We start from the raw sequence: 26,303 nt of genomic DNA on the forward strand, positions 1-26,303 counted from the left end.
TGAACGATTCGGTTGACTACAGACAGAAAGCAGCGGCTTATACATTTACGAAATTCCTACCCACGCGGTTCCAAAATTAACACTGGAGATCATTAAAATGCCTCAATCAGTAGAAAAAGATACATACTAGGATACCCTCTTCGCGCCAATCTGCACACACTGGTTAGGGAGCATCATTTGACTTGGGTGTGTGTGCGGTATGCGAGCACATTTAAAAATAGACATGCCAACGAATCCCTGCTCATATCGTTACGGGAGCTGTAACTGTTAAATGCAAAATATATCCATAACGCTTCTTCGTGGTAAAGGGCACACATGTGCAGTAGACAAAACACATTTCACTGTGCTATGCGTTCTGTGGGTATGTGTGTGCGTTAAAGGGGACTTAGTATGCTTCAAATATGTTGTGTTTAGTGTTGATCACTTGTTGGTGCTAATATTCTGCTGCCTCGGCTCCAAGGCCCACCACTACGCATATGGACCTGTGGGGTCTCTAGTGACACGATGGACAAAAGATATGGTTTGTTGTAAGGTAACATTTGTGCGCGATGTTATAGGATTCAATCAAGTATGCATAACCAGGTTTCTATACAGCGAAGGAAACACACAACAGACAGATACACACGCATGCACGACAGTGTTGCACGGTTTACTGATCTCCAGTGAATGCCCTCCCGGTTCCGCCGAACGAATGAAAGTCATCAAAAATCGTAAACAGCACGGACCGTGTATTTAAAAATAACTCCTGTTCACCGCCGCCGCCGCCGTCGTCGTGTGATAAGATTCTTGTCGATGCGCAGTAATAATCGGTGATTATCGCGATGGTCGACGACTGCCGATTAACGCGCTGCCCCGTGGGTTCTGGACGCTCTGTTCGAGACAATAAACGCTTCTGCAACACGGCCAAGCCATGGAAGACAACAACAAAATGCGACCGATACGCGAATCGGCATTATTCAACGTATAATCACATTCATATCGGTAGCCCAAGCGGAAAAACGCTCGTTTTTGGGAATGAACACGTTTTGATAATTCGCTACCCCATCGTTGGCCCTAGCACTAGCAATCAATCAACGCGTTTCTCCTCGCTTTTCGCCGGCCGCTGGTTATCGCTTTTCCCTTGTTGACAAGCATTAATAAGGGAGATGGCGTTCGTGCGCGGTGGTGATGGATTCTGGCGACGCTTTTTGAAACCTATCTTTAGCATTTTGGCAGTGAGTGGATATGAATGAATGCCCTTCTGCATTTCGTAAAAACATTTTCCGCAATGCCCGCAAGGGTTGTAAAACATTTTAGAAACGATGTGCGGAAAAGGCCCTGACCCTTTAGCTTCAGTAACGCGCGTCCGGTGGTCACAAACAATCAAAGTAACCAAGCTCTTCACGCGGAAACTGTACTGGTTTGGGAAGGGAAAAAGGATAAGCAAGCATTGGAAGCCACATCTTCCTGCGGGCGGTAGTTGCCCGTTCTGTGCACTAGCGCGGCGATTCGCGTATTACCACGTTTGGCATTTCACTTACGGTGCCTCCTCCACCATTGCTGGGACCGATGGCGGCTGCACCCAAGCTGCTCGACGCTGACGATGATGCCGATCGATGGTAGTATCCTTTTTGTGGCATTGTTTTCGGTAAGGCCGAGCACATGCTTTGGTTAATGCACTGTGATTAACGAATGGTAAGCAGCTTCCGGCACTGGCGACTGCTTTATGATGACACATAACACATACGCGTGCACAAAAACCTATTCGACGATACACGCACGCTGCTGTGCGGCGTTTCCCGTTTCGATTCCCCGCAGGCCGTCTTTCGTGGTGACGGACAAACTCAAGAACTGTACACACAGAGACACAACACGCGGCTCTGACAGACGGCGGCTGTCCAACGCGAACTGTCAGCCTGGGACCGCACGCCAAGAGCGAAAGAGAGCGTCCGGGCGGCCCTAGCCGCAAGAACGAAAAACAACGCACGCGGGCGCTACAACTGCGCAGCAGATTAGAAAACACACGGCCCGCTCCGTTCCGTTTTCCTGCGTGTGCCAAAGGGGATTTAGCTGTTTGATGAAAACTTTAGCTAGCGCGCGAACCAAAGAAAACACGAATCGTTTTGTCGGTCGGACGGTCGGTTTGTTTTGCAAGCACCGCGCACCAGAGAACTGCTCTCCTATCAAAGAGCTCGTTGCACTACGCACTGCCGGTTTTATCTTCTTGCCGAGCCGCGCTCTCTATACCAGGCTTACTGTCGATGTCGATTAATGTTTATTTTTCGTCTTCAAAGCGTTACGTACACAGCCGGCACGTTATCATGCGGGTGGTCTGCGACAGACTTTGTGCAGCACTAAAAAGGAATCGTTTGATTAATCGCACTAATTAAACTGGAGCCTGCCTTTCCCAGTGCACGGTTTGCTAGATGTAGTTTTTTTTTCGCGTGCGCTGCCAAACGAGGAACACCACACGAACGTGACTAATGCCACCGTGCGGTACGAAGAGAATAAGAATGCTTCCCTTTCGCGGGCCATACATTGAGAGCACACGGACATTCTCTCACGCATACACGCATCTACATGGCCCCAACATCGCGCTCGACGGTAACATGATGTCGTCTTTTCCCTCAGCATACACGCAACGGCGGCGCTCCGTTCGTTCGCGTTCGTTATCACGAACACACAGGCCCGCGTCGCTAGTGAGAAGCAAAAACTAATAATAATACAAAGAATGTAGCCGCGAGCGGGCGGGCGAACGAACGAGCGTCCATGATTATAGCCGCGAGAGACGGCACACAAGCTAAAGCGACGAGAAACACTACACCGCACTACCCACAGCGAAGGCAGGTGTGAGAATGTGTATGCGCAGCTCCCTGTTCTCGTGTGCATCGCGTCTGCCGCGGAGGCTTTCAGCCTCTCATCTCTAGCAGCATAATTCGCCATTGAACAGCGCGCAGTGGGTTGAATGAAAAGTTGCACAGCTGATCGTTATTTAAAAGACCGTCGTTAACCTAGCGCACATATCTGAGGAAGCGTCAGGAAGAAGGAAGAAACGACGAACGTAATGCTTCACATTAAATAGACGACAACAAAGCGGTGAGCTCACGCACCATCATGCGATATGCTTTGCGTTATGCGGTACCTTTGTAACAAATATTGAAAAAGTTGATGTGCTTTTTCAAAAACCCTACGGCATTGAAAAACGAAAATCAAAGACTACTTGCTTCGTTGCAAGTACATTGCTGGAGACGCAAGGGCACAATTTGATGCCACATAAAACTTAGATCAGCACTTGGTTGCATCGTGACCACATGTGTACCAGATGGGAATAGTAGAACAAAACGTCACTAGCAAGAAATTTGGATGATACAGAATACACCAAATGCTGAATTATTCCAACACTCCTGTCCAGAGAATACTTTCAAATTAAATTTGTTACACCATAATGATCCCATTTCTTTTCTCGAACGATATAGGTATGCAACGCTTGTTAAATTGTTAAGCCATGATAGTTCAAAGTACCCCTACACGTTGACAATAATATTTCTGCTGCAAACGGAGAGATGACGATGATGTATGCGCGACAATAACAACAATACAAGAAAACAATCGAAAAGAAAATTTGAAACCACACAAACAAAAAATGGAAAAATCGAACCCATTACCAACCAAACCGAACCAGAACCGAAGAAAAAGTCAAAATATAACATTGAATGATGTGGGTCTGAGCGAGAGTTGCAAAGATTCATTTATAAACCGAACACCAAGAATACGTCTTCTAAAACCGTGCGACACAATGAATCGACGTTTTGTTACAAACATCCTAACGAGAGAAAAGACAGTACCAAACTTCTGTGAGATATTGTTTCGTGTTGCTAAAGTGTCGAGATTTTAATTAACGGCTGTAAAAGTTTAAAAACGGGGAATAAAATTAAAAACATTACATTACGCTCCAAAAACTACACATAAAGAAAAGTTGGTTCGTAAGAATGAAGGTCAGTTAGAATGTTTGCAATTGCTGTGACGTACAATTCGGAAGAAAACCGTAAACACGTAAGAACCATTGTATCACCACAGTAGAAGGGTAGAAATGAAATGAAAACACATCTGAGAGACGTTCAATCACAAAAAACAGAGAAAAGAACAATGCGAAATCGCCACAACGCCAGAGCCCACAAAAGAGCGCAGAGTGGCGTGCGAATAAAAAATGGACAAAACACCAGGAGGGCTACTTTTTGATCTAAACTTACCATCGTAGTGCCACCAAGCCCGGACAGTGCTCGTCGATCCGCGAAGCTACCGGCACCACCTGCGCCGCCACCACGTTGCTGTCCGCTGCCACCGAAAAGGTTCCGACCGCCGGATCCAGCATTGGAGGAGGACAGTTGCTGCTGCTGGTTGCTCGGTCCGTTGCTCGTGAGACCGCCGCCACCTGTTCCATTGCCACCGACGACACCACCGACCGAGGTGCCGGATCGCACATTGGAACCGCCACCGTTCGTGCTTGGCGAAAGAGGCGCCACCGAGGATTGGCCTTGCGACGAAGGCGCATTTTGGCCAAAAGCACTGCCACCGCTACCTGCCGTTCCGACCACCGATGGAAACATGCCGGACGTCGGCGTAACATGGCCACCGGCAGACAGGGTGGCACTGACGAATGCTCCGGCTCCCACAACGCTGTTACTACCTCCTCCTCCGCCTCTCCCGCTTAAGGATGCGCTCGGTATGCTTCTCGGAGGTTGTTGAAAGTTCAAGTTTGCCATAACCTGCGTTCGTTGTCGGCGACGTCCGTAACCGTCGAAACAAGTGTGTGTTGTTGCGAGTGCGTGTCAATAATAATTTGGTTTAAACAGTCAAAAGCAGCCCCCCGGAATTGACAATAGACCAACACAATGTTAAAAACAAAGAGAAAACGATTCGTCGGAGTAAAGAAAGATGTGACACATTAAACGTGTCCGAAGCAGGACGCGGAGAGGTGAGTAGGATCATAGAAACAACATGAAACGGTGCAAAGGAAACGCAAACGAATGAAAAGAACACAATTACGAAAGCATGGATTCGAAAGAATCGAAAGAAGACGAGCAACAACAGATTCGTTCAAGGATAGAAAGTTGAAGAACACAATGCGTTGCCATTTCGGTATGCACACATTTTATCATCGTAGCGCATTTGGATTTGGTTGTTTGGTTGGTTGTTTGGTTGGTTGGTTGGTTCGTCCGTTGGTACGTCGTTCGATGGCCATTGTCATTTCGAGAATACGATATTATACATGACCACCACAGATTGCGCGCATTCCATGATCAATGTCATAATCATTATCATCATCATCATCGTCACCGTTAACATCATCATCATCATCATCAACAGCACGGCATGAATGGTCGTCGCATTACCAGGTTGATGATCAACGTTTGTATGGACAATTGTTAATGTTTAATGAAAAGAAAAGAGAAAACAAAGTAATCTGTTAATATCGTCACTGTTAAAAATGTATCATACGAATAGGAATTTGCCGAGTAACTGAAACGCCGGGATGCGGGGACCGGCCGGCCCCATCGCCTTGGTGGAGACCAACAGCCCAAGCGTATGTTTAAAACAAAAAATGTGGGATGATTTGAAGCCACAAAAGTTAGTAAAACCGACAAACGATCACAGCGCACAATTTATATGTTGCTGATTACACCTGTGCGTATGTTTTTAGACATTTGTTAAAAAAGCTACAGTTAACTGCAATAATAATGAATTTGATGTTTTGTCCTGCTTGCGAATGCTCGGAGTCCACACAAACCTAAAAAATCTTCTCCAGCATTTACTTTTAGAGCCTCCGATCTCCAAGGGCTCGCCCACCTACACAACACCGCCGGAAGAGCACATCGCGCCAACATGAACATGACGATGGTCACGTACGGCTCACAGACACACACATGTGTGGATTGCCATGGTAAAACGAATATTGTTACACGGCAACACTCATTAGCAATTTAACGCGCCTATGAACCGTGCTTCTCCGTGAGACAACTCGATGCGAATTCCCACAGAGTCTCTCTTTGCTCTCCCAAACTTAGCGCGCCTACTTTTTGACTTTCTCTTTCGTGCATCTTAACCATTACAACGGACGGACAGTGCAGCCTTGCCAGGGAAGTTGGGTCGGTTTATGTGTGATGCCGTGGTTCCCGGGTTTCCTTCAAATCCTATTCTTGTTGAAAGGCTGCTCTTCGTAGATAGCAATGTGCAAAATTTGGGCATTTTCACTTGCTTAATCCCCACATCACACAGGTTGTATGATACCTCGTAAACTAAAAGTTGATCAAACACATACTGGTGATACTGGAGAACAGTGATTACTTACCTAACTGGCTAGAAAACGATTCATAAAAACTGTATCCTTAGTGAGATACGTCCTTCCAGCTCGTCAATAATCGCCGTTATATCGTCTATATTGCTGGGTGCTTTTGTACTTATTCGTCGATCTAGCGGCTCTGTTTCCAGTGTTTATGGCCGTCAAAATTTGTCGGTATTATTCGACGTTTACTGCGATGTACGTTGCGCTGAACACTCGAAACACTACACACTCTTGCTGCCACAGCAAACGCGATCGCTGATGTTGCTTTCAGATTTGCACTGTGCTCACTCTCTGAACCCAATTCACTTATGAATTTGGTGGCAATACAACTTTGTTTTATTATTATGCGAACGGCACAGTCACCATTAAATCATACGCACACACGCACACAGTTCGCGTATTCTCTTTCGATTGCACTGTTCTGCCTTTTTCCGGCCGAAAAGAAAAGGGAATTTAGGATAGAAAAATGATATGATCTACAGGATGTTGTGAGAGAGCGAGCGTCAAACAGTTTCGCTGTGTTCGCTCGCACACTCACGCATTCTTCGCTCAATAGGGAACATGAAACATTTCCCCAACGAGAGTTAGTCCTCTTCTTAGCCAACACGGACACACATACAAACAGCAATTTAACTTCTGTGACCAGAAACGCGTATCCTTGAGTGACAGCGAACTTGGCTTCAGAAGAGAAAGAGAAGGAAAGTACAATAACGCTCGTGACGTAAATTCACACATGTCACGCACGTAACAATGAACCCTGTGCTCAAGGAGGCCCAGCAAAACATCGCTTTATGTTCTTGGTGTTCCAATGAACTTTGATGCCACATGATCACCCTGTGGACACACATCCTTCTCACACTTCCGACCGTACGGACATGATGGAGCTTGCTAGAATCGCACTTTCTTCCAGTAGATGAGCAGGTGATGATTACGCGATCTTAGTTCCCCAATCTATGGATGAAGGCACTGATTGCTTGCCCTCCTGCTCAGCGGGCACCAACCTCGTTTGGAGGAAGTTTATCTTCTACAAGCTCTCTTGCGTAGCTTGGTGTGGCTGCAGAAAAGAGGATTCGTCGTAAAGCTGCGTTTGTGCGCAGCTTATTTCTCAACTCCCTATCAGCGGGAAAGGTTAAATCACACGATTTGCCCTATTGAATAGAGAAGATAAAACATATTAATTACTTGTATACATAGCACCGCGGAAGATGCCAAACGAAATGAGGAGCCTACGCAAAATATCGATGTTGCGGGGCCTGAATTCGGTTGGCGTAATGCTCACGAAATCAACACGCAGCCTTGGACAGCGAGAGTGTACGAACGACGAATGCAACTGCTGGTAGTTGTGTGCGCGGAATCACCATTCAGAACCGGTTTGCTTCGAGTGCGAGAAACTCACCACACCATTTGGGGGGGTGTAACCACCGGAGAACAAATCAAAACTTTCGGTTGTCCAACATAAAATACTGTCGCGAGTACGTACAAATTCCATTCTAGAAATCAACAATATTTTGCCAAAAGTGCCAAATTCAAAAGGATCGTGAATTTTCAACATGCCCGCAAACGAGCACACTTCAATCTCAAGTCTGTCATGTAAACATCAACTCACTTGCGTCCTATGCTCTCACTCTTCAGAATTTCTCTCTTTCTCTCTCGCGCGCGATTGGAGCCTGAATGGAACCACCAATCGGACAATCGGACCCGGAATGCATCGCGCAATCGATTAACGAATGTCCGCCAAAGGATGAATTCGTTTGGCTAATTTATTTTCCGGACTTTTGCCAAATATCGCACTGAAAACAAGCTACACTACACACCTAAAAGACATAACGGATCGGTGAGGCCGAGCAAGTCTGTGGTGCTCACAGAAAAGTGAGAAACATTGATTGGCTTTCGAGATAGAAAAAATTTCAGGTCAAATCCCTCTGGGAGATGCAGTGAGATTTTACTTGTGGGCTTAAGTAATCGTCACATCGAAACAAGTGCACGGCAGAACCAAACAAAAGTACTACCAAATTGTAAAGGATGAGCACGCAGAAACTTTCTTGCTTTAACACGCCACTGCTGGCAATAGAGCCTCAATGGGGCAATGTGAGCCACTGAGGAAGCATACACATACACACACTACACACCACACGGCATTGTGAGAAGCGAAGAAAACGAAGAAAATGACACACGGCTATGAAGAAACGGATTGGTTCATTGTTTCTTGAGCTGATTTCGCTACCATACTGCGGTGTAATCCATACTGCGACGAGCAAAACAGTAAACGCATACCTTTGGTGAACACTTTGCACTCGTTTTGGATGGATTCTTCACTGACAAACTAGCAATTTTTGGGACGCAAAGTTCCGACTGGAATCACAGAAACACTTTCGAGTGACTCGAAAAACTGCTAACCGTAAAACCGTAAATGAGCAAACGGAGCGAAGAGAGCTGGGAGAGCATAAACGCTCTCAGTAAAACGCAGTAACGCGTAACGCGTGAGAAACCATAAAAAACTTCTTTTTGTGTAAATTAATTTAACTTTTTCTCAATAGATGGCTCTTTTCACACTAAAAAAATCAGTTAAAATAATTAAACAAAATAAAATAAAAAAATTATGTTTCTATTTCTAATTCTATTAGGTTCTATCTTGAATTGACAGCTTGAAAGACTCGAAAATGTAGACAATTGCGATGAGATTGGTATTCGATGAGTAACATGTCCTCGAATGGGAGAGTGAGCATGAGAATTCGAACGAAAAAGTGAGTAAGGTTGTCAAATTGGTTTTTCTAATGGGTTTGTCAAATCGGGGAAGAAAATCTTTCGTGCCAAATCGTAATTTCATTCGGGTCGAATCGCAACTACAACGCGCACGTGAAACCACGGCTCTGGATTGAAACTTCTGCTTTACGGTAAGTTTCTGGACGTTACGATTATTTTGAAGATCGTAAAGAATATCATATAAGCTAATTTTCATCATTATGTACGCCTTCTTCCGGCACGCGAATGCTGTGTTCCGTGGACTTGCTGGACTTTAGTTTGCCGTTTGCATCACCAACTCCACCAGCAAAATGGCTCTTAGCGACGCAGATGTCCAGAAACAGGTAAGAGATACTACATTGACAAAGTACTTTTTGGTTTGCAAACCATATCGGTCCTCGGTTTTATGGCCGATATGCGCACACCGAATCCAGAGCCTATCCCGTTTGTCATTGAAGCCTCGGTTTTGAAAGCTACAATCACACTCTGTTACAAATGAAGTCGTACAAATGTAGAGTAATTGCCCACGTTTCGGCCATGAAATGGATAAAATGTTTGTTAAAACGATTGTAATTGAAAAATGACTTCGAAACTCTCGGTGTCTTCATTGCCTAGCCATCTTCTCTAGGGTCACGAGACCCTGTCATGTGAAAAGTGTCAAACCAAGTGGGAGAGCGAGCAAGACGCAAACCAAGAGAGGACAAAAGAGCGAGATAGAACCGTCGTTGAAGAGACTGTTTACTACAGCTTTTCGTCGGTTTTAAGTATATTTTTAACAAAAAAGCTAAGGGATATCAACAAAAATGGAGTGCGTTTGCTGTTGCGACCAATGCTTGCACCAGTGTGCGCCTGTATTTTCTATGCCCGGCTTACTACTCGTCCCATATTTACGCTCAAGAAATCTTGATCACATGACCCATCACATTGCCATCATAGTTTGACTGTCGGCGAATGTCCGAAAGCGGAAAATACTACAGCGGATTTCGCTACATCTAAGTGAAACACAATGATCCGACATTGGCTTCATGAAAGGCAAATGCACGAAGGATGTTTATCGGTCTTTTGTATCAAAAAGCGGATGGTTAGATAATTGTAAGACGTAACCATTGATAAGAGTCATATGACTCCCATGATAATTGTCCGCAACTATTTCTCATCCGGCAAATTACTTTCTAGTGTTCAGTCAACAGCTGTTGATCTGTGGTGTAGTAGAATCACGATGTAACGAACAACAAAAGCTACATGCACTTCTTGATAACGTTTTAGATCAAGCATATGATGGCCTTCATCGAGCAGGAGGCCAACGAAAAAGCAGAAGAGATCGATGCAAAGGCCGAGGAGGAGTTCAACATCGAGAAAGGCCGTCTGGTGCAACAGCAGCGTCTGAAGATCATGGAGTACTACGAAAAGAAGGAGAAGCAGGTTGAGCTGCAGAAGAAGATCCAGTCGTCGAACATGCTGAATCAGGCGCGTCTGAAGGTGCTGAAGGTACGCGAAGATCACGTTGGCAGCGTGCTTGACGAATGCCGCCGACGTCTCGGCGAGATTACCAAGGATGCCGGCCGTTATGGCGAAATCCTGACTGCTCTCATCGCTCAGGGATTGCTTCAGGTTAGATTGATTGCAAGCAGAGAGGTGAGAAGTGTTGATAAATGACGCTCCCAACGGTATCTTTCGCCGTCTTCTAGCTGATGGAAGCCAACGTGCTTATCCGTGGCCGTCAGGTGGACGCCCAGGTTATCCAAAACATATTGCCGGCGGCTGTTGCAGCGTACAAGTCGAAGTGTGGTCGCGATGTGGTGGTTACGTTGGACACCGAGTCCTTCCTGCCGGCCGATAACACAGGCGGTGTTGATCTTTTGGCACAAGCGGGGCGTATTAAGGTAGTTCTTTTGAGCAGTAAACAGTATCCGCCGCCAGCTAAATGAACGGCACGTTAACGTCCCTTGTTTTCCGTCATTCCAGGTTTCGAACACTCTTGAGTCCCGGCTGGAGCTGATTGCTCAGCAACTGGTACCGGAAATCCGTAATGCCCTCTTCGGTCTCAATATGAATCGTAAATTCAACGACTAAAGGACTCCGGGCAAGCGAGTTCAATGCACGCCAGCACTGCGCATCGTGAGGGGCACGTTCAGGATACGCGCCATTACATCATGCATGGGTAGTATGGTGAACACACAATATTCACGCAAAGGACACACAAAACAGTGCAGTTTCATCTTTTCAGATAGATTTTGTTAAATGCCGTTTTCAAATATTCAACATAGATTTTCCTTTGACACCCATTCACACAAATCGATAGTCAGAGATGCAAGAAGCACGTAACAGTGTAGCGCATTACCTTATAGCTTGAGGAGCTTAAAGACCAATGACCGCAAGCCGGCTGGCGAATGTTTCCAGTGCGTTTAGGTACCACTCAAGACCATTGTGACCGTGCCTAAACATCTAACGGTACTGCCAATAACACCTCGGTACGGTGTTTCTTTTTCCTCGCTATCCCCAACCGCAAGAGTAGCATTTGCTGTCTTCTTGCGTATGTGAAATCATGTGCTTTTTTTCGTCCGGCATGATCATGGCGAATCCTTCGTGACATACGCCCACGCTTGTTTGAGTTGTCGCGGAGTTCAACATCTGTGCAGTGATCCTTTTTAACATCCAAGCCGCAACAGCAGGGAGAGAACACTGTAAAATGGCCACTGTTTGGTGCTGAAGCTGACTGGCATAACAATCACCAGACGGTTGCGTTTTGGTCTCAGGCCGAAAATGAGTAACGTATCCGCATAACGTTAGTAATGCGAGACTCGTTTCCGTCGTTTAGTTCAGGACTGTTTGTTGTTTTCTTTTTGGTGGCCACAACACACACATAAACCAGGCCTTACGCAGATTATATATAGGAACTAAGTTTTAACCAAAACGTCATCTTCTAGTGGTGCGTTCAAACTATAATTGTTGTTACATGTTATAATTGTTTTCTTATGTTTATCGCATTCGATTGCTTACATTTGGGTCATTTTTTCTTTCGTTGCCTCAACGTTAAACAAACACATACTCTGCGTGGATCGCAATAGTTGTGGCACTCGCGCTGCGCCATTGCTGCACACCATGCGGTCGGTATGTGTTGCATTGCGGTACTTGTTCTATGTATGTTGCAAATATTTTCCCAACAAAAGCTAAACTAATATTTTCCCATTCTTGGCTCGATAAGTAAGTGTGTGGCGTCGTAGGAAAGGGCCAATGGTGTATACATCCGTCAGCGACCGTTGAGTTATCGAGTTTGAAAGTTGCCAATGAAGAAAAGAGAATATGGAAAATAGGCAATCCGATCCAAAGTTCGCTTGCCAAACAAACCCAACGATACATTCCTTAACGTTCATTCCTTACCTTCGATGGAAATGGTGTGCATCTTCTTCCACGGCTGTCAACAACAACGCCTGTCGTCTGGTGGTCTCCTTAAATCGCGATAGAACATCAATCATTGTTGTTTCGGTAGAACAAAGGGTCAATTGTGCTCTCCGTGTCGTGAGCAAATACATTTGCTGCACTTCTTCGTCATACTCGGCAGATGGCGTTTCGTATTTATTTTCGTGCCACAGCATCTTGCTTTGAGAACACCAACAATTGTAGTCAAACTCTTCTTGCTGATCGCAAAGCAATGGCAGAAAACAGATTGGAACAGATTGTTTGTCGGTGTTTTTCGATTGGGAAAGCAGAAATGTTTAACGTTTTGTATCGGTGTGTGATCGTGTCGGCTTTAAATTTTGAGGATTTAGTATGCGTCAAAATGTGTGTGAATCACACCACCATCAATCGTAATGGATGAATCGTTAACAAATTATTGGCAGTGAGCTACATTCTCCTTTCAAATTGCGTCCTTTTACCGTCTGCTTCCGAGAACCCTTCGATGAGCGGCTGTCGAAGGTATACATCAGTGGTCCTCGCCTTAGCACTGCCACACAAAGTAAGAAACAAAACAAATATATGTATATTGGAAGGAAACAAACGTTAAATCTTAACTAAGATAAAACAAATAGAAGTGAAGTAAAACTACCAAGAAAATACAAAAAAAAGAAACAGAAGTATATATATATATAAATAGATATTGTTGTAAAACGAAAAGTAACGAAACTTAGTTAATGCTGAGCGTTTAATCACTAGGAAAAAGGCAAACACGCGAATAACACTAAAAGGGCGATCACACTTTGATAACATCATACAAATGCAACAACCGAAAAAGGGGCGAACATTTCCGTTGTAGTGGAGATTGTTACGCATCTCTAAGTAAAACAAAACCAACACACGTAACCGTACCGTAGAGACACTGATTACAAACGACTTAAGCCATCGAACATTTGGCGACATTTAGAATCCCTTATCCATCGCGGGATTGGAATTCCAAGGATATTCCGGAATCCAAATGCAAACAATGGCCACCGTAACATGTGCAAGGTAGCTGTCGTCATGGTGTCCTGATAAATGTGTAGATCAAGCAGGTATCAGGTCCGTTTACAAGTCCACCACTAACATCGATGGAGGAAACCCGCTATGTGAACATTTTAAAAATAAATACACCATGGGATGTAAATCCATATCCAGTTTGTTTTTGTCATTAGATTGACTTTGGTTTTATTTCCGTCGTAAGACCATACATTCATTGTGTGTTATCTTTTCTGAATTCATCATCTATCAACCGTCGCAGGTCTTCAACTATCGATTGGCTGCAAACTCTTAACGGCAACGAATCGACGTTATTTCCGCCCAGCGTACCGCAAGTTTCCGCAGGAGCCTTTTCGATGCTTGCAGATCCATGTATCGCTCGGCAGTCCGTTAGTTTCAACAATGTGACCACATTCTCTTTCGATACACCTGAACCTGGCATAATGTGCAGTTGTCGTGGAAGCCGCTGATAAGTGGAAAATATCGATTAGTAATGTATGATGTAAGGAGCTCCAGCTTCATTTCAGCCACCTTATTTATCTCATCGACAATGGATTTCATTTCCGCTATTGTGTTTACACCTTGAATTGCCGTGGGTTTCAAGCCGCTTGTAAGCACAGTGTTGAATCCCAGCTCGGCAATGAGCTGAAGGTTGCCCTTTAGTTTATCCACCGGCGTGCAATCTATGGCGCGGTGAAACGTTATCGGAACGATCCCCGTACGATGTGCCGCTGCCACTATCTGTTTGCAATGCTCCCGATGAACATTGCCGAACTCGTCGAGAGCTCCAAAAACGAATCCATCGGCACCGTTTGCGGCCAGCATCTCAAGATCCAGCGTCATGATGCTTATTTCGTGGCTATTGTAGTGAAAATCATTTCCCCTTCGGCATCTTATCATGCAGTAAACGGGAACGTTCCGGGAGCTTGCGGCAATGCATCGCTTCAACTCGCGAAGCAAACCGACGGTTGGCGTGAGGCCGCCTTCACTGAGGGCAGAACAAAGTTCGATACGGTTTGCCCCCCCTAGGACGGCGGCGATAGCTGACTCGAAAGAGTCGACACAGATTTCCAACAAAATCTCGGTGCTGGTCGGATCCATGGGATACATTGACTTCCCAGTATTCTCTCAACGAATCGCTATCTCTAGCTCGGGGAATTAAATATATCTTGCTTCGCTGCTGCCACTTGTTGCCGGTGTTGTCTTCGGCGACGCACTAGTCTCAAGGCTCGACGGCGCGTGTATTGTGGATTTCCCGTTTTGTATTTTGTTCTCGCATCAGCATGTGCATCGAACTGTAATTAAATGAAGGTGATTTTGGTTGCATCGTTACTAAAAATGCCTTATTTACCACACTGAACGACAATTTGTCTAACCTTAATCCATTCGCACTTATGTTTACACTTTTTATTTTGATTTGTCTACTCATCATCGTTGCCCATTCCGATTGTTGACAATCGCGGCGACAATGTTCATTCAGCAATTCAGCAATTTGACAACTGAGCGTACGTCAAAAAAACATCAACATCAACATTGCCCCATTGCCCCCCACCATCCTCACTCGTCTTGTATAAACACCAGAAAACCGGCTCATCGTTTCTAGTTTCTAGTTTCGCACGGTATTGCGTTTGCGGCCTCTTGAGGAGCTGGCCACAAGCAAAAACGTCATTTTGAGCAGCAGAGTAAACTGTGGTGACGACAGTGGAAAAATATGCTCTTAGTTTTGTTCCGGCAGTACATTGTGCATTGTGTTTCTGGACCTCGCCTGCGGAATTAGTTCCACACTTTCCCTCGTCAATCGATTTGACGTAATAGTGAAGCATAGCATTAAGAAAATTGTCATCGCTACGCATTGTTTCACAGCAACCTCCCGAATGGTGAGTAGAAAACGGCCAACCATGATTATCGTTGAACGTGCGAAATGCAGTATTTGGACCCGCATACAGGCGGACAGGCGGCGAAGTGAAAGTGCTACCCTTTGGAATGCACCGACGCGCATCCTCGAAGTGCGCCGATGCAGCTCCTTGTAAATGCTTGTTCCTTGTCAATGCAGTTCCGTAGTGACCGCCGTTCACTACGTTGGTGAATGAGAAACCTGCGGTAAACTATAGGTTGTCTAATTTGAATATCCAGCAACAACGGCAAACGCGTCCGCAACATAACTCACCAATATGCATAACAAATTACTGTTGTTAGTGGCATGAATGCGTAGGACTCGCCCAACAGTTCGAAGGCAAACCCATTTCTCTCGCACATAGCGACGGCGACGCGTTAAGGCGTAGCCTCGTTGAGCACGCTTTACATAAGTTCTGTTTTTCTTAGGTTTTTATGTTTTGGCTCCTCTTTAAGTTACATCACAGTTTGAAATCAGGCAGTTTTCAGGCCGCATCGCTTCCGAAGTTCATAAGGAATGCGCTAAGTGGTTTATGGCATGAAAAATTGTTTACCATCTTTGATCGCGGAATGCCACTTCCAAAGGGGTTCCTTTATGCTTCATCAACAACGGTGACACAATAGGCGACGATTCGAACGATAATTATCTCTTTTTGGTGGGGCTGTGGCAGTTGTTCGCCCGCCGGTCATAGTATGCTGCGTTTTTGTGTTGTTTTGTAGCGTTCACATCACATTGAAGGAATACAGGTTTCAACAATTATTTTTTGAGAACTTCGTGGATTCGTGTTTTAATGCTTCATCATGTTTATGTTTAAACCCTTCTTTCACGTGAGACGTTAAATAAAAAAAAACAATGTATACCCGTATTGCGAGTTTTGATGAATCATTAATCATCCCGCGCAGCACGAGACGTTTAACAGTCAAAGGCTTGAGGGATAATCCAATAAAGTGGCATCTAAAGAATACGCGTACACACACACACAATGCCCCAATGAAACGAACAAACAGAAACCTGTCCTCAATATGCGATCGCTGAAGGCCACTGAATGTTCATCTAGCACGTTCTAATCCGCCTTAGGAGCGCGATCTTTGCTTCCCCTTCACGGTGGGCCTGCACGGCTTAACCCTTCCTCCCGCTGGTGGCATGTGACTTCGTTCTGATCGAGCCCAAACGGACTGGCCCGCCGACGGGTTTTGTTTTATTCAAATCCAACATCGAACATGCTTATTTATGCGTGCCGTGTTACCTTGGCGTTCCGCAGACGATGTATGGTATTTGGCGGACCTCTTTCTTCCCGCGTTCTCTGACACCCGCGGCTGGGAAAGTTTGTGGGTCACATTCCTTACGCTGGCAGAGGCTGTTTATGGCGATCGACCAGCATGTCAATTGCTTTTCGTGGAAGGTGACGCGAAAGTGCCAAATGATCGAACCGATTCTTTATTTTTCTTTGTTATATTTGTAAACTATTGTTGAACGTTTCAATTGCCAAAAGGAGTAAATATTTCTGAATGAAATTGATTTATAAAAAAGCAAAACTATATTCTAGTGTTTAATGAAAAAATGTGCTATAGTAATAACGGGAAGGATGTTTAAATGCTTGCACGTTTCTGACCTCGTCTTCTCGTAATCACTGAGACTATTTCATTAAGTTATTTTCGTTCCATTCGAACTTTTTCACTGCATTCGTGGGCTCTCGCAAGCCCACGCCCGTAAATTGGCCATGATCAGTCGAACGTAATACTAGCTTCCCGAGAGTACGAGTGCATGATGAGCATTATCGGCGTGGCGAGCTGATGAATAATGCAAACGGACGGACCACTTTGAATGCGGATCTTTCCAGCCGACGAAAGATCGCATCCGAAAATGCTGTTGATAAAATGGAATCATTCACCTTCGGGGCGCACGCTAATGATGTGCAACCGATTTGTAACTCATGTCCGCTGCGGTTTCGGTGTTGTAATTTTATCGCCATTTCTAGTGGTTTAGCATTCAACACAACACAACAACACGCCACCACGATGCCGTTCGCTTTCTCTGATGCCGTTCGTTGCTCGCTGGTATCGGAATGGAGATTGGCGCCCGATTGCGGTTAGATAGCGCTGATCGGCAACGGTTTTTGGTGGCTTTCGGGCAGCGAAGTGCGGAAAGAATGCAAATGCGAAAGGCTGCGAAAACTTACGTTAATATAGACGTTCGATGCTACCGGATTTGAGAGCTAAGGACGAGATGAAGGTGGTTAGGGCTAATGTTTTTACCAATAAACTGTTTTTGTTTAACTCTTTGACTGTGTATCTGTCTCCGGAGACGAGCTTGCCTTTACAGTTAATCATACATTTCGGCAATCATGAGGCCTTCGAGCACCGAATCATGCTCACGCAATCGTTGTTCACGAACAATCAACAGGTAATCAATTGCAGGTTTGGCAAATGTTACGTAGCGAGCATGTGTTTCCACTGTACACCGTTATTTCCCATCAAACAGATACCGTTTTCGTTTCCTTTTCTCTCGGGTATTTTTTACTTTTCATGCCGGTTCCAATGAAAGAATATTCTTCTTATGCGCTGCAATGCGCCAGCCTCATGTTGTGGCTGTGGCCGTTTCGGTTGGGTGGTTGTGCTTTTTGTGGGTTTCTTGCGATTGCAAAAATAAGTGCGATGCTTTTGCTTTTTTAACGCTATTTTATCATCTTCAACTCGCTCTCAGCCAGCGCCAGAATGAGTAGATCTTAAGATAAACTATTGGAAATCTTCAAATAGTTTATAGCCAAGTTTTATGGTTTTAACGGGGGCCCCTTTTTGGGCCAACGGTTCGGAAATTAATAGTTTGGTGCTGTCCGTTACCTCCAATCGGTTCAAGAGCTGTAGTTTATTTTCATTAATTTTTGAACACACCAATTTGAAATACCATTCAATGGAATTACACGATGAAAACTCACAATGCACAAAGCAAAGTATGATTAATTTGAGGTTCGTCTGTAATAATTGTGAAATAACAATGGCTGAGTTCTCACTCAAAATCGTTGCTACATAATGCATGCTGTAAGTTTGTAATATAGCGTAGTGAAGACAACATCGTTTCTGTGCCTCGATATCATAGTACGTAGTATACCCAACACGAGAAGACTTCTACACGAAATGTTCCAATTACTGCTTACATCATTTTCATCACACTTATCTATAATCATTAACTCTTTCTTTAGCTCTTCGCTTCTACTGTTGGGGAGAAATTTATCTGTTGTCTCTTCAACCGGTCCTCTTGATCGCTGGTTCTTGTTTCTTGTTTTGATTTTGTTTTGTTTCACTTCTCTCCCATCTCCTCAGCTGTGATCTCAGCCTTCAGGCCACGTTCCAAGAAACCGTTTGAGTGGACGCCGCGGCGAAGAACACGCGGCCATCGTTCATCGTGGAGTCGTGGGGCGTGGAAGAATTAATTCACTCAACAATTCGATACAGTTTGGTGGAGGATTCGTTTTCCTTCTTAGCCTATTCCACCGTCTGCAAGAAACCGCTCCCAATCGCATTAAGCATGAAAGTGTCCTCTGCCGAGGCAACGGTGAGCGAACGCTGGAATCGTTAACCTGCTTCAGAATCTAAAATCCGTTCGACACGGCTGGACACAACAGCTGGGCACACCGGGCTTAGACGGTGAAAACGGAGAAAGGTGAATGAATCCCGGGAAGCCTATCCACCGCCTCCATCTGGGTGTCTCTTACCAATCAGAGCTCGGACATCGTCGCGTCTCGCGGGCGCAGAAGCCTGCCGAAAGTTTTCTCCCTCGCGTGAGCCACGAGCATCGACACGGTGTGGGGCGACGGATTGCTGTTTGTGGTTGACTTTCCCGAGATTACGTTGGTCGGTAGTAGCGCCAGAAAGCGAGCCAACCTGTTTCGTGTGGTTTCTATCGCCAGATCACCAGACGACGCTGGAACGTGCGTCGGAGAGCGAGCAAAGCGGAATATTCGATAGTTCGCATCCTGCTCTCGGCTCGTATCGTGAAGTTGAGCATCGCGCAAACAAAGTAAAACGTGTAAACGTCGTTGCCAGATTGCCGGGAGCAACCAGCAGTGCTATTTTGTTATGCCTTTCGTGTGACCCCTTGGCGTTCGTTTAGTGTACGAAAGCGTGACAAACCGTGAAGGAAACGCAAACGCTTTGGAACTACAACAGGTGGTCAGAATGGAAACAAATTTGGTGCGCGTTCTCGAGGGCCAGTATTTGGATGAGCTGACCAGCGAGTTGTGCGATTTTACGCTGGAAGAGCAGAACGCGGCCACTGAGGCGCAGGGCGTGAAACCATTGGCATCGTCCGACTATGTGCCGATCGTGGGCAAAACGGTCACTTACGTGGTGGCGTGCGTGATCGTCAACGATGCCGACGAGGTGCTGATGATGCAGGAAGCAAAGGAATCGTGCGCCGGAAAATGGTACCTTCCGGCGGGTCGCATGGAACCGGGTGAAACAATCGTGGAGGCGGGAGTGCGTGAAGTACTGGAAGAAACGGGGCTGAAGGTGGAGATCAGTACACTGCTTGCCGTCGAGACTGCCGGTGGTTCTTGGTTCCGGTTTGTGCTCACGGGCAACGTGGTTGGTGGTACGCTGAAGACACCGGCCCAAGCGGACCAGGAATCGATACAGGCCAAATGGTGTGCCCAGCTGAACGAGCTGTCGTTGCGAGCCAACGATATTCTGCCGATCGTGGAGCTGGCTCGAAGCTACCGTGTACGGTTGCCGAAGGACCTCAACTGGCATCGGGACATACTTCCGGCGCGCAAAGCACACTACAAGAACTATCTGCGAGTGGTGGTGGCCATCAAGAACAAATCCACCAACCAGGTGTACGTGCTGCTGAGCGAAAAAACGGCATACCACTTCCCGACTGTGGAGATACACCCGGGACGAAGCATTCACTCTACGCTGAAAAAGTTTATGATCGAGCTGTTCGGAGCGGACCTGCCGCAGCACCGGCCACACGGTGTGCTGAGCGTGGAGCATCATACGAGCGGCACGCAAGCCAGTCCAACCGACGGCATGTGTCTGACGGTGCTGGTCATTTGCCGGCCATCGATCGAGTCGGTTTCGCTGATCGGAAAATGCATCTGGCACGAGCTGAACAAGGATTTGAGCGCTCGGTTAGCGATGGCGGTGGCCGGCAAGAATGCCACCTTCCAGTTGCACGTTGTACGATAGGTGGACGAGCAAGGTTTGAGGAGTTTTGTTACTATTGTGAACGTGTTTTTTACCTATAATAATAAAATCCTTACGGTGGCAGGAAACCAGCTCGTCGCACTAAAGGAAGGGGCCCAAGATAACAAAGTATTTTGAACGACTGAACAGCGTGTGTGCTCGCGATGGAAAGTATTTGTTACGTTATGATGTTTATGTACCATAAAGCAACCAAACATAAGTTACGAACAGCAAACTAGATAGCTTGTATACATTTTAAATACTCTCAATCTCAGCTTTTAAGCAACGGAATGGCGTAATAAAATGTTTTACTGCAACCATAACACGCCTTGTTTCTCTCAAGCACGTGCGAGTTGGCCTTGGATCAGAAAACAGAGGGACCACTTAAGGATAACCACGACGTCGATGGTCTAAATATCGGTATTGAACAAATAAGTGGTTTCATACAAACTCGACAGCAAAAAGCGGTAACGTTCAGGATGCTCTCGCATTTACGAAGCCATTTCGATCCTGAATTTTCCTGTACGATTTGTGATAAACGATACACGAAAAAGAGCTCCCTAGACACTCACACTAAGACTAAGCACAAGGATCAAAATGCGTGTCCTCAAGGAATGCCGACCGACGCCTCATCTTCTGTCTATCTTCTATTTTATCAGAAATCTATTTTATGAATTCTTCTTCCTTAACATTACCCTTAACCTCACTCGGTTGCTGAAGTTGGATGCTTTCTTCTACTGGCACGAGAGTCTCCTGTTGGGTTGCAGTAGATTGCTGGGATTCCAGTGTGCCTGAGGAGCTAGCCACCACCCCATCCACAAACGAGGACAGCTTAGAGACTTCCTTCATCACCGAGGATGGAGGGTTTTGTGGCACTTCGTACTCCATGGCCTGTAGACAAGAAATTGTAAGATTAATAGAACTTTTAATTTAAAAAATATGTTTACCTCGTCGCTGGCCTCGTTTTCGTATGTCGACATGAAATCGAGCATCGGGCCAGTGAAGCCAGTGAAACCAGTGAAGCTAAGGTCCGTGGGCAGGAGTTGTAAATATGCTTCAGGTAGTCCATTTTTAAAGGCTAAGAACTAATAAAAGGGAAAAAATTTCATAAAATGGTTATGAGTAACTACACAATTGTCTTTGTGTGGTTACATTGTGACAAACTCTTGATCTGCTTTTGCGATTCTTTCGTTGTTCACAACGATTGCACCGTGCTTTGAACGGTGTTCCATTCCATTCAAATTCGATTCACGCCCTTGTTGAGGGTCTTTAGCCGAACTCTGTAATGTACGACCCTCGCCATTGGACTCGTGCACAGCTCACCACAATTATTGTGATATGAGAGCGCTCACAGTACTGGATTGTGACATAAAAGTACGAAAATGATGATTCAATTACTTACCGTAATAAGCAAGTGCTTAAAATAAACTGTTCAACAACAATAAACTGTTTCAAGCACGATGATTTGAACGATAAACTGAAACGTGAACTGTCAAATGCTCGAACTGTTCGCGAAAGAGACGCAAACAACTGCTCCGCTGTTGAGCTCTCTGTCTGGCCTTTGTGAGAAATCCCGTCTCAGTATGAAGAACTAAAGTGCAGATCGAAAAGTTCGTCAGAAAATACAGAGAAAGAGTTTGAAATATTTCAAACTGTTTTTTTATTTCCAACTTTGACGTGTGACGTGTGTGTATTCGGCAACATTGGCTGATCAGTGAATCCGCTTCATTTGGGCAAAGATACCCGAGTTGTAATTCAACTGCAGCGTGATTGCATTCTTCACGCTTCACCCTCGCGTTGCTCCGCCGGAACGCATTCGATCGCGTCCCTCCGGTTGGACACCGCGCGCATAGCGGCAACCGATAAGTTGTTCTTACTTCCGTGTCTGCCAGCACGGGTGCGTCGCTGCGTGGAAAAGCCACGGAGTAAGAAGAAAGAAAAATACAAAATAAACCGCAAGTGACAACGGAGACATCGAGGGCCTAGTTTTGCAAAACTTTCTCCCGATTGCCGAGAAAGCAAAAGAAACACAACGCAAACTCACACATATACGCAAACGCGCAAGGCAAAAGGAACGTCGGTGACGGGTCGCAATCGTGGAACAAATCCGGTATTCTGCCACCATCAAATCAAACGTACAGCGTTTGCAGGATCCGCCGTGTAGGATAAACTACTTAACACTGAAATCAACGGCGAAACCGGGTGTAGAATAGCAATCGGAGTAGGAAACTCATCGCATTTGGCCATTACTTTCGGTGAGGTATGTGCGCGGACGGGAACCTCGGAACGGTATCTTTTGTCGGGCTATAAGGAAACGATCACCACAACAGCACCAAATAACGAGCACCCCGCGAGGAACGACAAGGATTACGTAGTTTGGTCGCTCGGCTTAGAAATGATGCAAAAGGTGCGTATCGATCCGGCGCTTGACTGACTAACCTTCGACCCAATGAAATGCAAATTTATTCCTCGTTTTTCCAAAACTGACCCGTTAGTGCAGCACTCTACTGTCAGACTTTGTTTAGCGAGCGTTCCTGATACAGTTCTCTTTCTTAACCCTTGCTTTGTCCACACAGCCAACATTCGAGGACAAATGGCCGTACATGCGTCCAGTGGTGCTGAGTCTGCTGAAGCAGGAGCGCGTAACGCCATCGGAATGGCAGGAACTGTTCTACGCGGTGCACCTGGTTTGCCTATGGGACGACAAGGGCCCGATGAAGATACACGAAAGCCTCCAGCAGGACATAGTCGCTTATATCAAGCAGGCCCAGTGCCGGGTACTGGCCCAGCGTGAGGAGCAAGCCTTGTTGAAGGCATATATTGTCGAATGGCGGAAATTTTTCACGCAAAGCAACTACCTACCGTTGCCATTCACGAAACTGGAAAACTGTCTGCAAAGTAAGAGCACCCTTTCCTCCGGCTCATCTTCCGGTGCTTCGTCTTCGGCAGCGGCAGCAGCCAGTGCAGCCAGCTCTGGTGCAGCCGGTACGAGCCACAATGCGGCCACGTGCGGTGCTAGTGGCAGTGGAGCCGGGACTGCCGGCAGTAGCAGCAGCAGTAGTTCATCGAAAAAGCCAGCCCACGCGGAGGACAGCATCGTGCGGAAGTTGATGCTCGACTCGTGGAACCAAAGCATCTTCATGAACATCAAGCATCGGTTGCAAGAATCCGCCATGAAGTTAGTTCATGCCGAGCGAAACGGCGAAGCGTTCGATTCGCAGCTCGTGATCGGTGTGCGCGAAAGTTACGTCAATCTGTGCTCGAACACCGACGACAAGCTTGAGATCTATCGAGAAAACTTCGAGGCCGCTTACCTCCAGGCCACGTCCGCCTTCTATCGGCTGAAAGCGAGCGAACAGCTACAGACCAATGGAGTAAAAAGCTTCATGGAGTACGCGGATGCGAAGTTACGCGAGGAGGAAGCCAGGGGCGAACGGTACCTGGAGCCGGGCAGCATAACCGCACTCGGCCAGTGCTGCGTGACCGTGCTGATCGGTGATCATCTACCGACGCTGCTCGCCGAATGTGCACCACTGATCGAGGCCCGTGAAACAGCTCGGTTACAGTTGATGTTTCGCCTGCTCGACCGTGTGGCCGGCGGAGTGGATCCAATGTTGCGCGATCTCGAGAACCACATCGTTCAGGCCGGACTAGCAGATATGGTGGCGGCCGCCGATATAATTACGCAGGACTCGGAGAAGTACGTCGAACGGTTGCTGAAGTTGTTTCGCCGCTTCAGCGATCTGGTGAAGGAAGCGTTCAACGACGATCCGCGCTTTCTGACGGCGCGCGATAAAGCATTCAAGACGGTCGTGAACGATATTACCATGTTTAAGCTGGAGCTGCCGACCTCAAACACGGCACTGGCGCGCGGCATCAAAACGTCGACGCCAGAGTCGAAGTGCCCGGAGCTGCTGGCCAACTACTGTGATATGTTGCTGCGGCGGACACCGTTCAGCAAGCGGTTGACCACGGAAGAGATCGAATCTCGCCTGAAGGATGTGCTGCTGGTGCTCAAGTATGTAAGCAATAAGGATGTTTTCATGCGCTATCACAAGGCCCACCTAACTCGAAGGTACGTAGTAGGTTCTCTCTTGGCAAAGCGGAACCCTGTAAGACATTCGTTCGTTTCGTTTCCCTCCCCAGACTCATCCTCGATTCGAGCGCTGACAGTGAAAAGGAGGAGGATATGGTGGAATGGCTCCGCGAAGTCGGTATGCCGGCGGACTATGTGAATAAGCTGGCTAGAATGTTCCAGGATATTAAGGTACGCCGGTGTCAGATCTACGATCCCAATTGGTCTTAATTGGTCGGGCTGATGTAATATGTTTTCACTCACTTGCAGGTTAGTGAAGATTTGAATACTCAGTTCCGTTCGCAAACGACGCGCCATGATGCGATCAATATCAAGATCCTCAACGCTGGAGCGTGGGCACGCGGCTCGGAGCGTGTCTCCGTTAGTCTGCCGCTGGAGCTGGAAGACTACATTCCTGAGGTCGAAGAGTTCTACAAGAAGAAACATTCGGGACGCAAGTTGCAGTGGTATCACCACATGAGCAACGGTACGATCACGTTCGCCAACAACACCGGTCGGTTCGATTTGGACGTGACGACTTTCCAGATGGCCGTTCTGTTTGCGTGGAACCAGCGACCGAATGAGCGCGTTTCGTACGAAAATTTGCGCCTCGCTACGGAACTTCCCGATCCGGAGTTGCGTCGGACTCTGTGGTCACTGGTCGCCTTTCCGAAACTCAAGCGTCAATTGCTGGTGTACGAACCGGTTGTCAGCAATCCAAAGGATTTCGCCGAAAACACCCTCTTCTGGGTGAACCAGGAGTTTGCCATCATCAAGAACGGAAAGCCGCAGCGTCGCGGCAAGGTGAATTTGGTCGGTCGGTTGCAGCTAAGTACTGAACGTTCGCAGCAGGAGGACAATCAGTCGATCGTGCAGCTGCGAATACTGCGAACGCAGGAAGCAATCATCAAGATCATGAAAATGCGTAAACGACTCAGCAACGCAGCCCTGCAGGTACGACCCCATCGATTGGCCAACGTTTGTAGGGCGTGCAAAGATTAATGAAATTCCTCTTTTTCCGTGTGACGACTTTGTAGGCCGAATTGGTGGATATACTTAAAAACATGTTCCTGCCTTCGAAAAAAATGATCAAGGAGCAGCTTGAGTGGCTAATAGAACATAAGTACATGCGGAGAGACGACGATGACATCAACACCTTTATCTATATGGCGTAATCGTGATGAAATTGCATCCGATTGAGGCACCGACTGGCAGCGTCTTCTGTAGTGTAGCAATATTTAGTTTGTATTGGGCTCGGACTTGCTACGACTGATCAGTGGCGAGCGTGGTGCATTGTACACAATCATTTCGTTTTCCGACGACGGTCGAGATTCGACTTTGGGACGACTAAACGGGATTTGAACATTATTTTGCTATATTATGCTCTCCAAGTGAGACTGCAACCATCGAAAGGAATTCTTGTTGTTGACTTGTTTTTTGTCCTGCCATTACTAGAAGGAAGATTATGCTAACAAAACTGAGAACGGGAATTGCAGCAGGACAGCGGACTCACTAAACCGAGTTCAATCGCGTTAGAATAAGTAACCAATAAACAGCTTCGGTTGAGTTAGAAGAGGATCCAAGGGCTGTTATTTATAAATTCTACGTTAATGCGAATCCTTAAGGCATTTCCTTTCTTAGCTTGTGGGTCGT

At 46.4% G+C, this 26,303-nt stretch overlaps 5 protein-coding genes across 8 annotated transcripts in view; 3 read left to right on the forward strand and 2 right to left on the reverse strand.

Moving 5' to 3' along the window:
* The window catches only part of LOC128275525 (regulator of gene activity), an 11,589-nt gene extending 2,877 nt beyond the window's left edge, over window positions 1–8,712 (reverse strand). Inside the window, exons 1-4 of one of the 3 annotated variants that reach the window (XM_053014061.1) lie at window positions 8,597–8,699; window positions 7,324–7,470; window positions 6,329–6,747; window positions 4,230–4,745 (exon numbers count right to left, since the gene is read on the reverse strand). In XM_053014061.1, coding sequence (XP_052870021.1) covers window positions 4,230–4,742 — 513 coding nt within the window. In that variant the 5' untranslated portion in view covers window positions 4,743–4,745; window positions 6,329–6,747; window positions 7,324–7,470; window positions 8,597–8,699. Of the gene's footprint in view, window positions 1–4,229; window positions 4,746–6,328; window positions 6,748–7,323; window positions 7,471–7,601; window positions 7,646–8,596 lie in introns of those variants that run through there. The other 2 variants (XM_053014062.1, XM_053014063.1) reach the window with 2 other exon arrangements.
* Window positions 8,713–9,111: 399 nt separating this feature from the next.
* Window positions 9,112–13,131, forward strand: LOC128273682 (V-type proton ATPase subunit E). Its single transcript, XM_053011707.1, has 5 exons — window positions 9,112–9,216; window positions 9,343–9,408; window positions 10,331–10,675; window positions 10,753–10,947; window positions 11,030–13,131. The coding sequence occupies exons 2-5, from the start codon at window positions 9,376–9,378 to the stop codon at window positions 11,135–11,137; spliced, it is 681 nt and encodes a 226-aa protein (XP_052867667.1). The 5' UTR covers window positions 9,112–9,216; window positions 9,343–9,375; the 3' UTR covers window positions 11,138–13,131.
* A 581-nt stretch (window positions 13,132–13,712) lies between these two features.
* Window positions 13,713–14,921, reverse strand: LOC128271419 (copper homeostasis protein cutC homolog). Its single transcript, XM_053008951.1, has 3 exons — window positions 14,875–14,921; window positions 14,030–14,793; window positions 13,713–13,964 (listed from the first exon to the last, which is right to left on the reverse strand). Exons 2-3 carry the CDS (start codon window positions 14,606–14,608, stop codon window positions 13,713–13,715), a joined length of 831 nt encoding a protein of 276 aa, XP_052864911.1. The 5' UTR covers window positions 14,609–14,793; window positions 14,875–14,921.
* Window positions 14,922–15,119: 198 nt separating this feature from the next.
* Window positions 15,120–20,858, forward strand: LOC128271418 (8-oxo-dGDP phosphatase NUDT18). Of its 2 annotated transcripts, none has more exons than XM_053008949.1 (2): window positions 15,120–15,375; window positions 18,713–20,858. In XM_053008949.1, exon 2 carries the CDS (start codon window positions 19,568–19,570, stop codon window positions 20,576–20,578), a length of 1,011 nt encoding a protein of 336 aa, XP_052864909.1. In that variant the 5' UTR covers window positions 15,120–15,375; window positions 18,713–19,567; the 3' UTR covers window positions 20,579–20,858. The 2 variants fall into 2 exon arrangements, with proteins under 2 accessions (XP_052864909.1, XP_052864910.1); XM_053008950.1 differs by lacking the exon at window positions 15,120–15,375 and adding an exon at window positions 17,755–17,795.
* A 1,854-nt stretch (window positions 20,859–22,712) lies between these two features.
* On the forward strand, window positions 22,713–26,228 carry LOC128272839 (cullin-5). The gene is made up of 5 exons (XM_053010722.1): window positions 22,713–22,982; window positions 23,152–24,650; window positions 24,722–24,842; window positions 24,921–25,604; window positions 25,688–26,228. The coding sequence occupies exons 1-5, from the start codon at window positions 22,971–22,973 to the stop codon at window positions 25,823–25,825; spliced, it is 2,454 nt and encodes an 817-aa protein (XP_052866682.1). The 5' UTR covers window positions 22,713–22,970; the 3' UTR covers window positions 25,826–26,228.
* The last annotated feature ends 75 nt before the right edge of the window (window positions 26,229–26,303 follow it).

This window comes from Anopheles cruzii, chromosome 3 (genome assembly GCF_943734635.1).
Source record: "Anopheles cruzii chromosome 3, idAnoCruzAS_RS32_06, whole genome shotgun sequence".
In the NCBI taxonomy this organism is placed as follows: Eukaryota; Metazoa; Arthropoda; class Insecta; order Diptera; family Culicidae; genus Anopheles; species Anopheles cruzii.

What these genes read in the sequence shown, in the direction of transcription:
- LOC128271418 (XM_053008949.1), top strand. Translation starts at nt 19,568, where the DNA reads ATGGAAACAAATTTGGTGCGCGTTCTCGAGGGCCAGTATTTGGATGAG.
- LOC128273682 (XM_053011707.1), top strand. Translation starts at nt 9,376, where the DNA reads ATGGCTCTTAGCGACGCAGATGTCCAGAAACAG. An exon ending in ACGCAGATGTCCAGAAACAG is followed by an intron (nt 9,409 to 10,330) that starts GTAAGAGATACT and finishes ATAACGTTTTAG; the next exon opens with ATCAAGCATATGATGGCCTT. An exon ending in CACAAGCGGGGCGTATTAAG is followed by an intron (nt 10,948 to 11,029) that starts GTAGTTCTTTTG and finishes CCGTCATTCCAG; the next exon opens with GTTTCGAACACTCTTGAGTC.
- LOC128271419 (XM_053008951.1), bottom strand. Translation starts at nt 14,608, where the DNA reads ATGTATCCCATGGATCCGACCAGCACCGAGATTTTGTTGGAAATCTGT. An exon ending in TTGTCGATGAGATAAATAAG is followed by an intron (nt 13,965 to 14,029) that starts GTGGCTGAAATG and finishes TCCACTTATCAG; the next exon opens with CGGCTTCCACGACAACTGCA.
- LOC128272839 (XM_053010722.1), top strand. An exon ending in GAATGTTCCAGGATATTAAG is followed by an intron (nt 24,843 to 24,920) that starts GTACGCCGGTGT and finishes ACTCACTTGCAG; the next exon opens with GTTAGTGAAGATTTGAATAC. An exon ending in TCAGCAACGCAGCCCTGCAG is followed by an intron (nt 25,605 to 25,687) that starts GTACGACCCCAT and finishes ACGACTTTGTAG; the next exon opens with GCCGAATTGGTGGATATACT.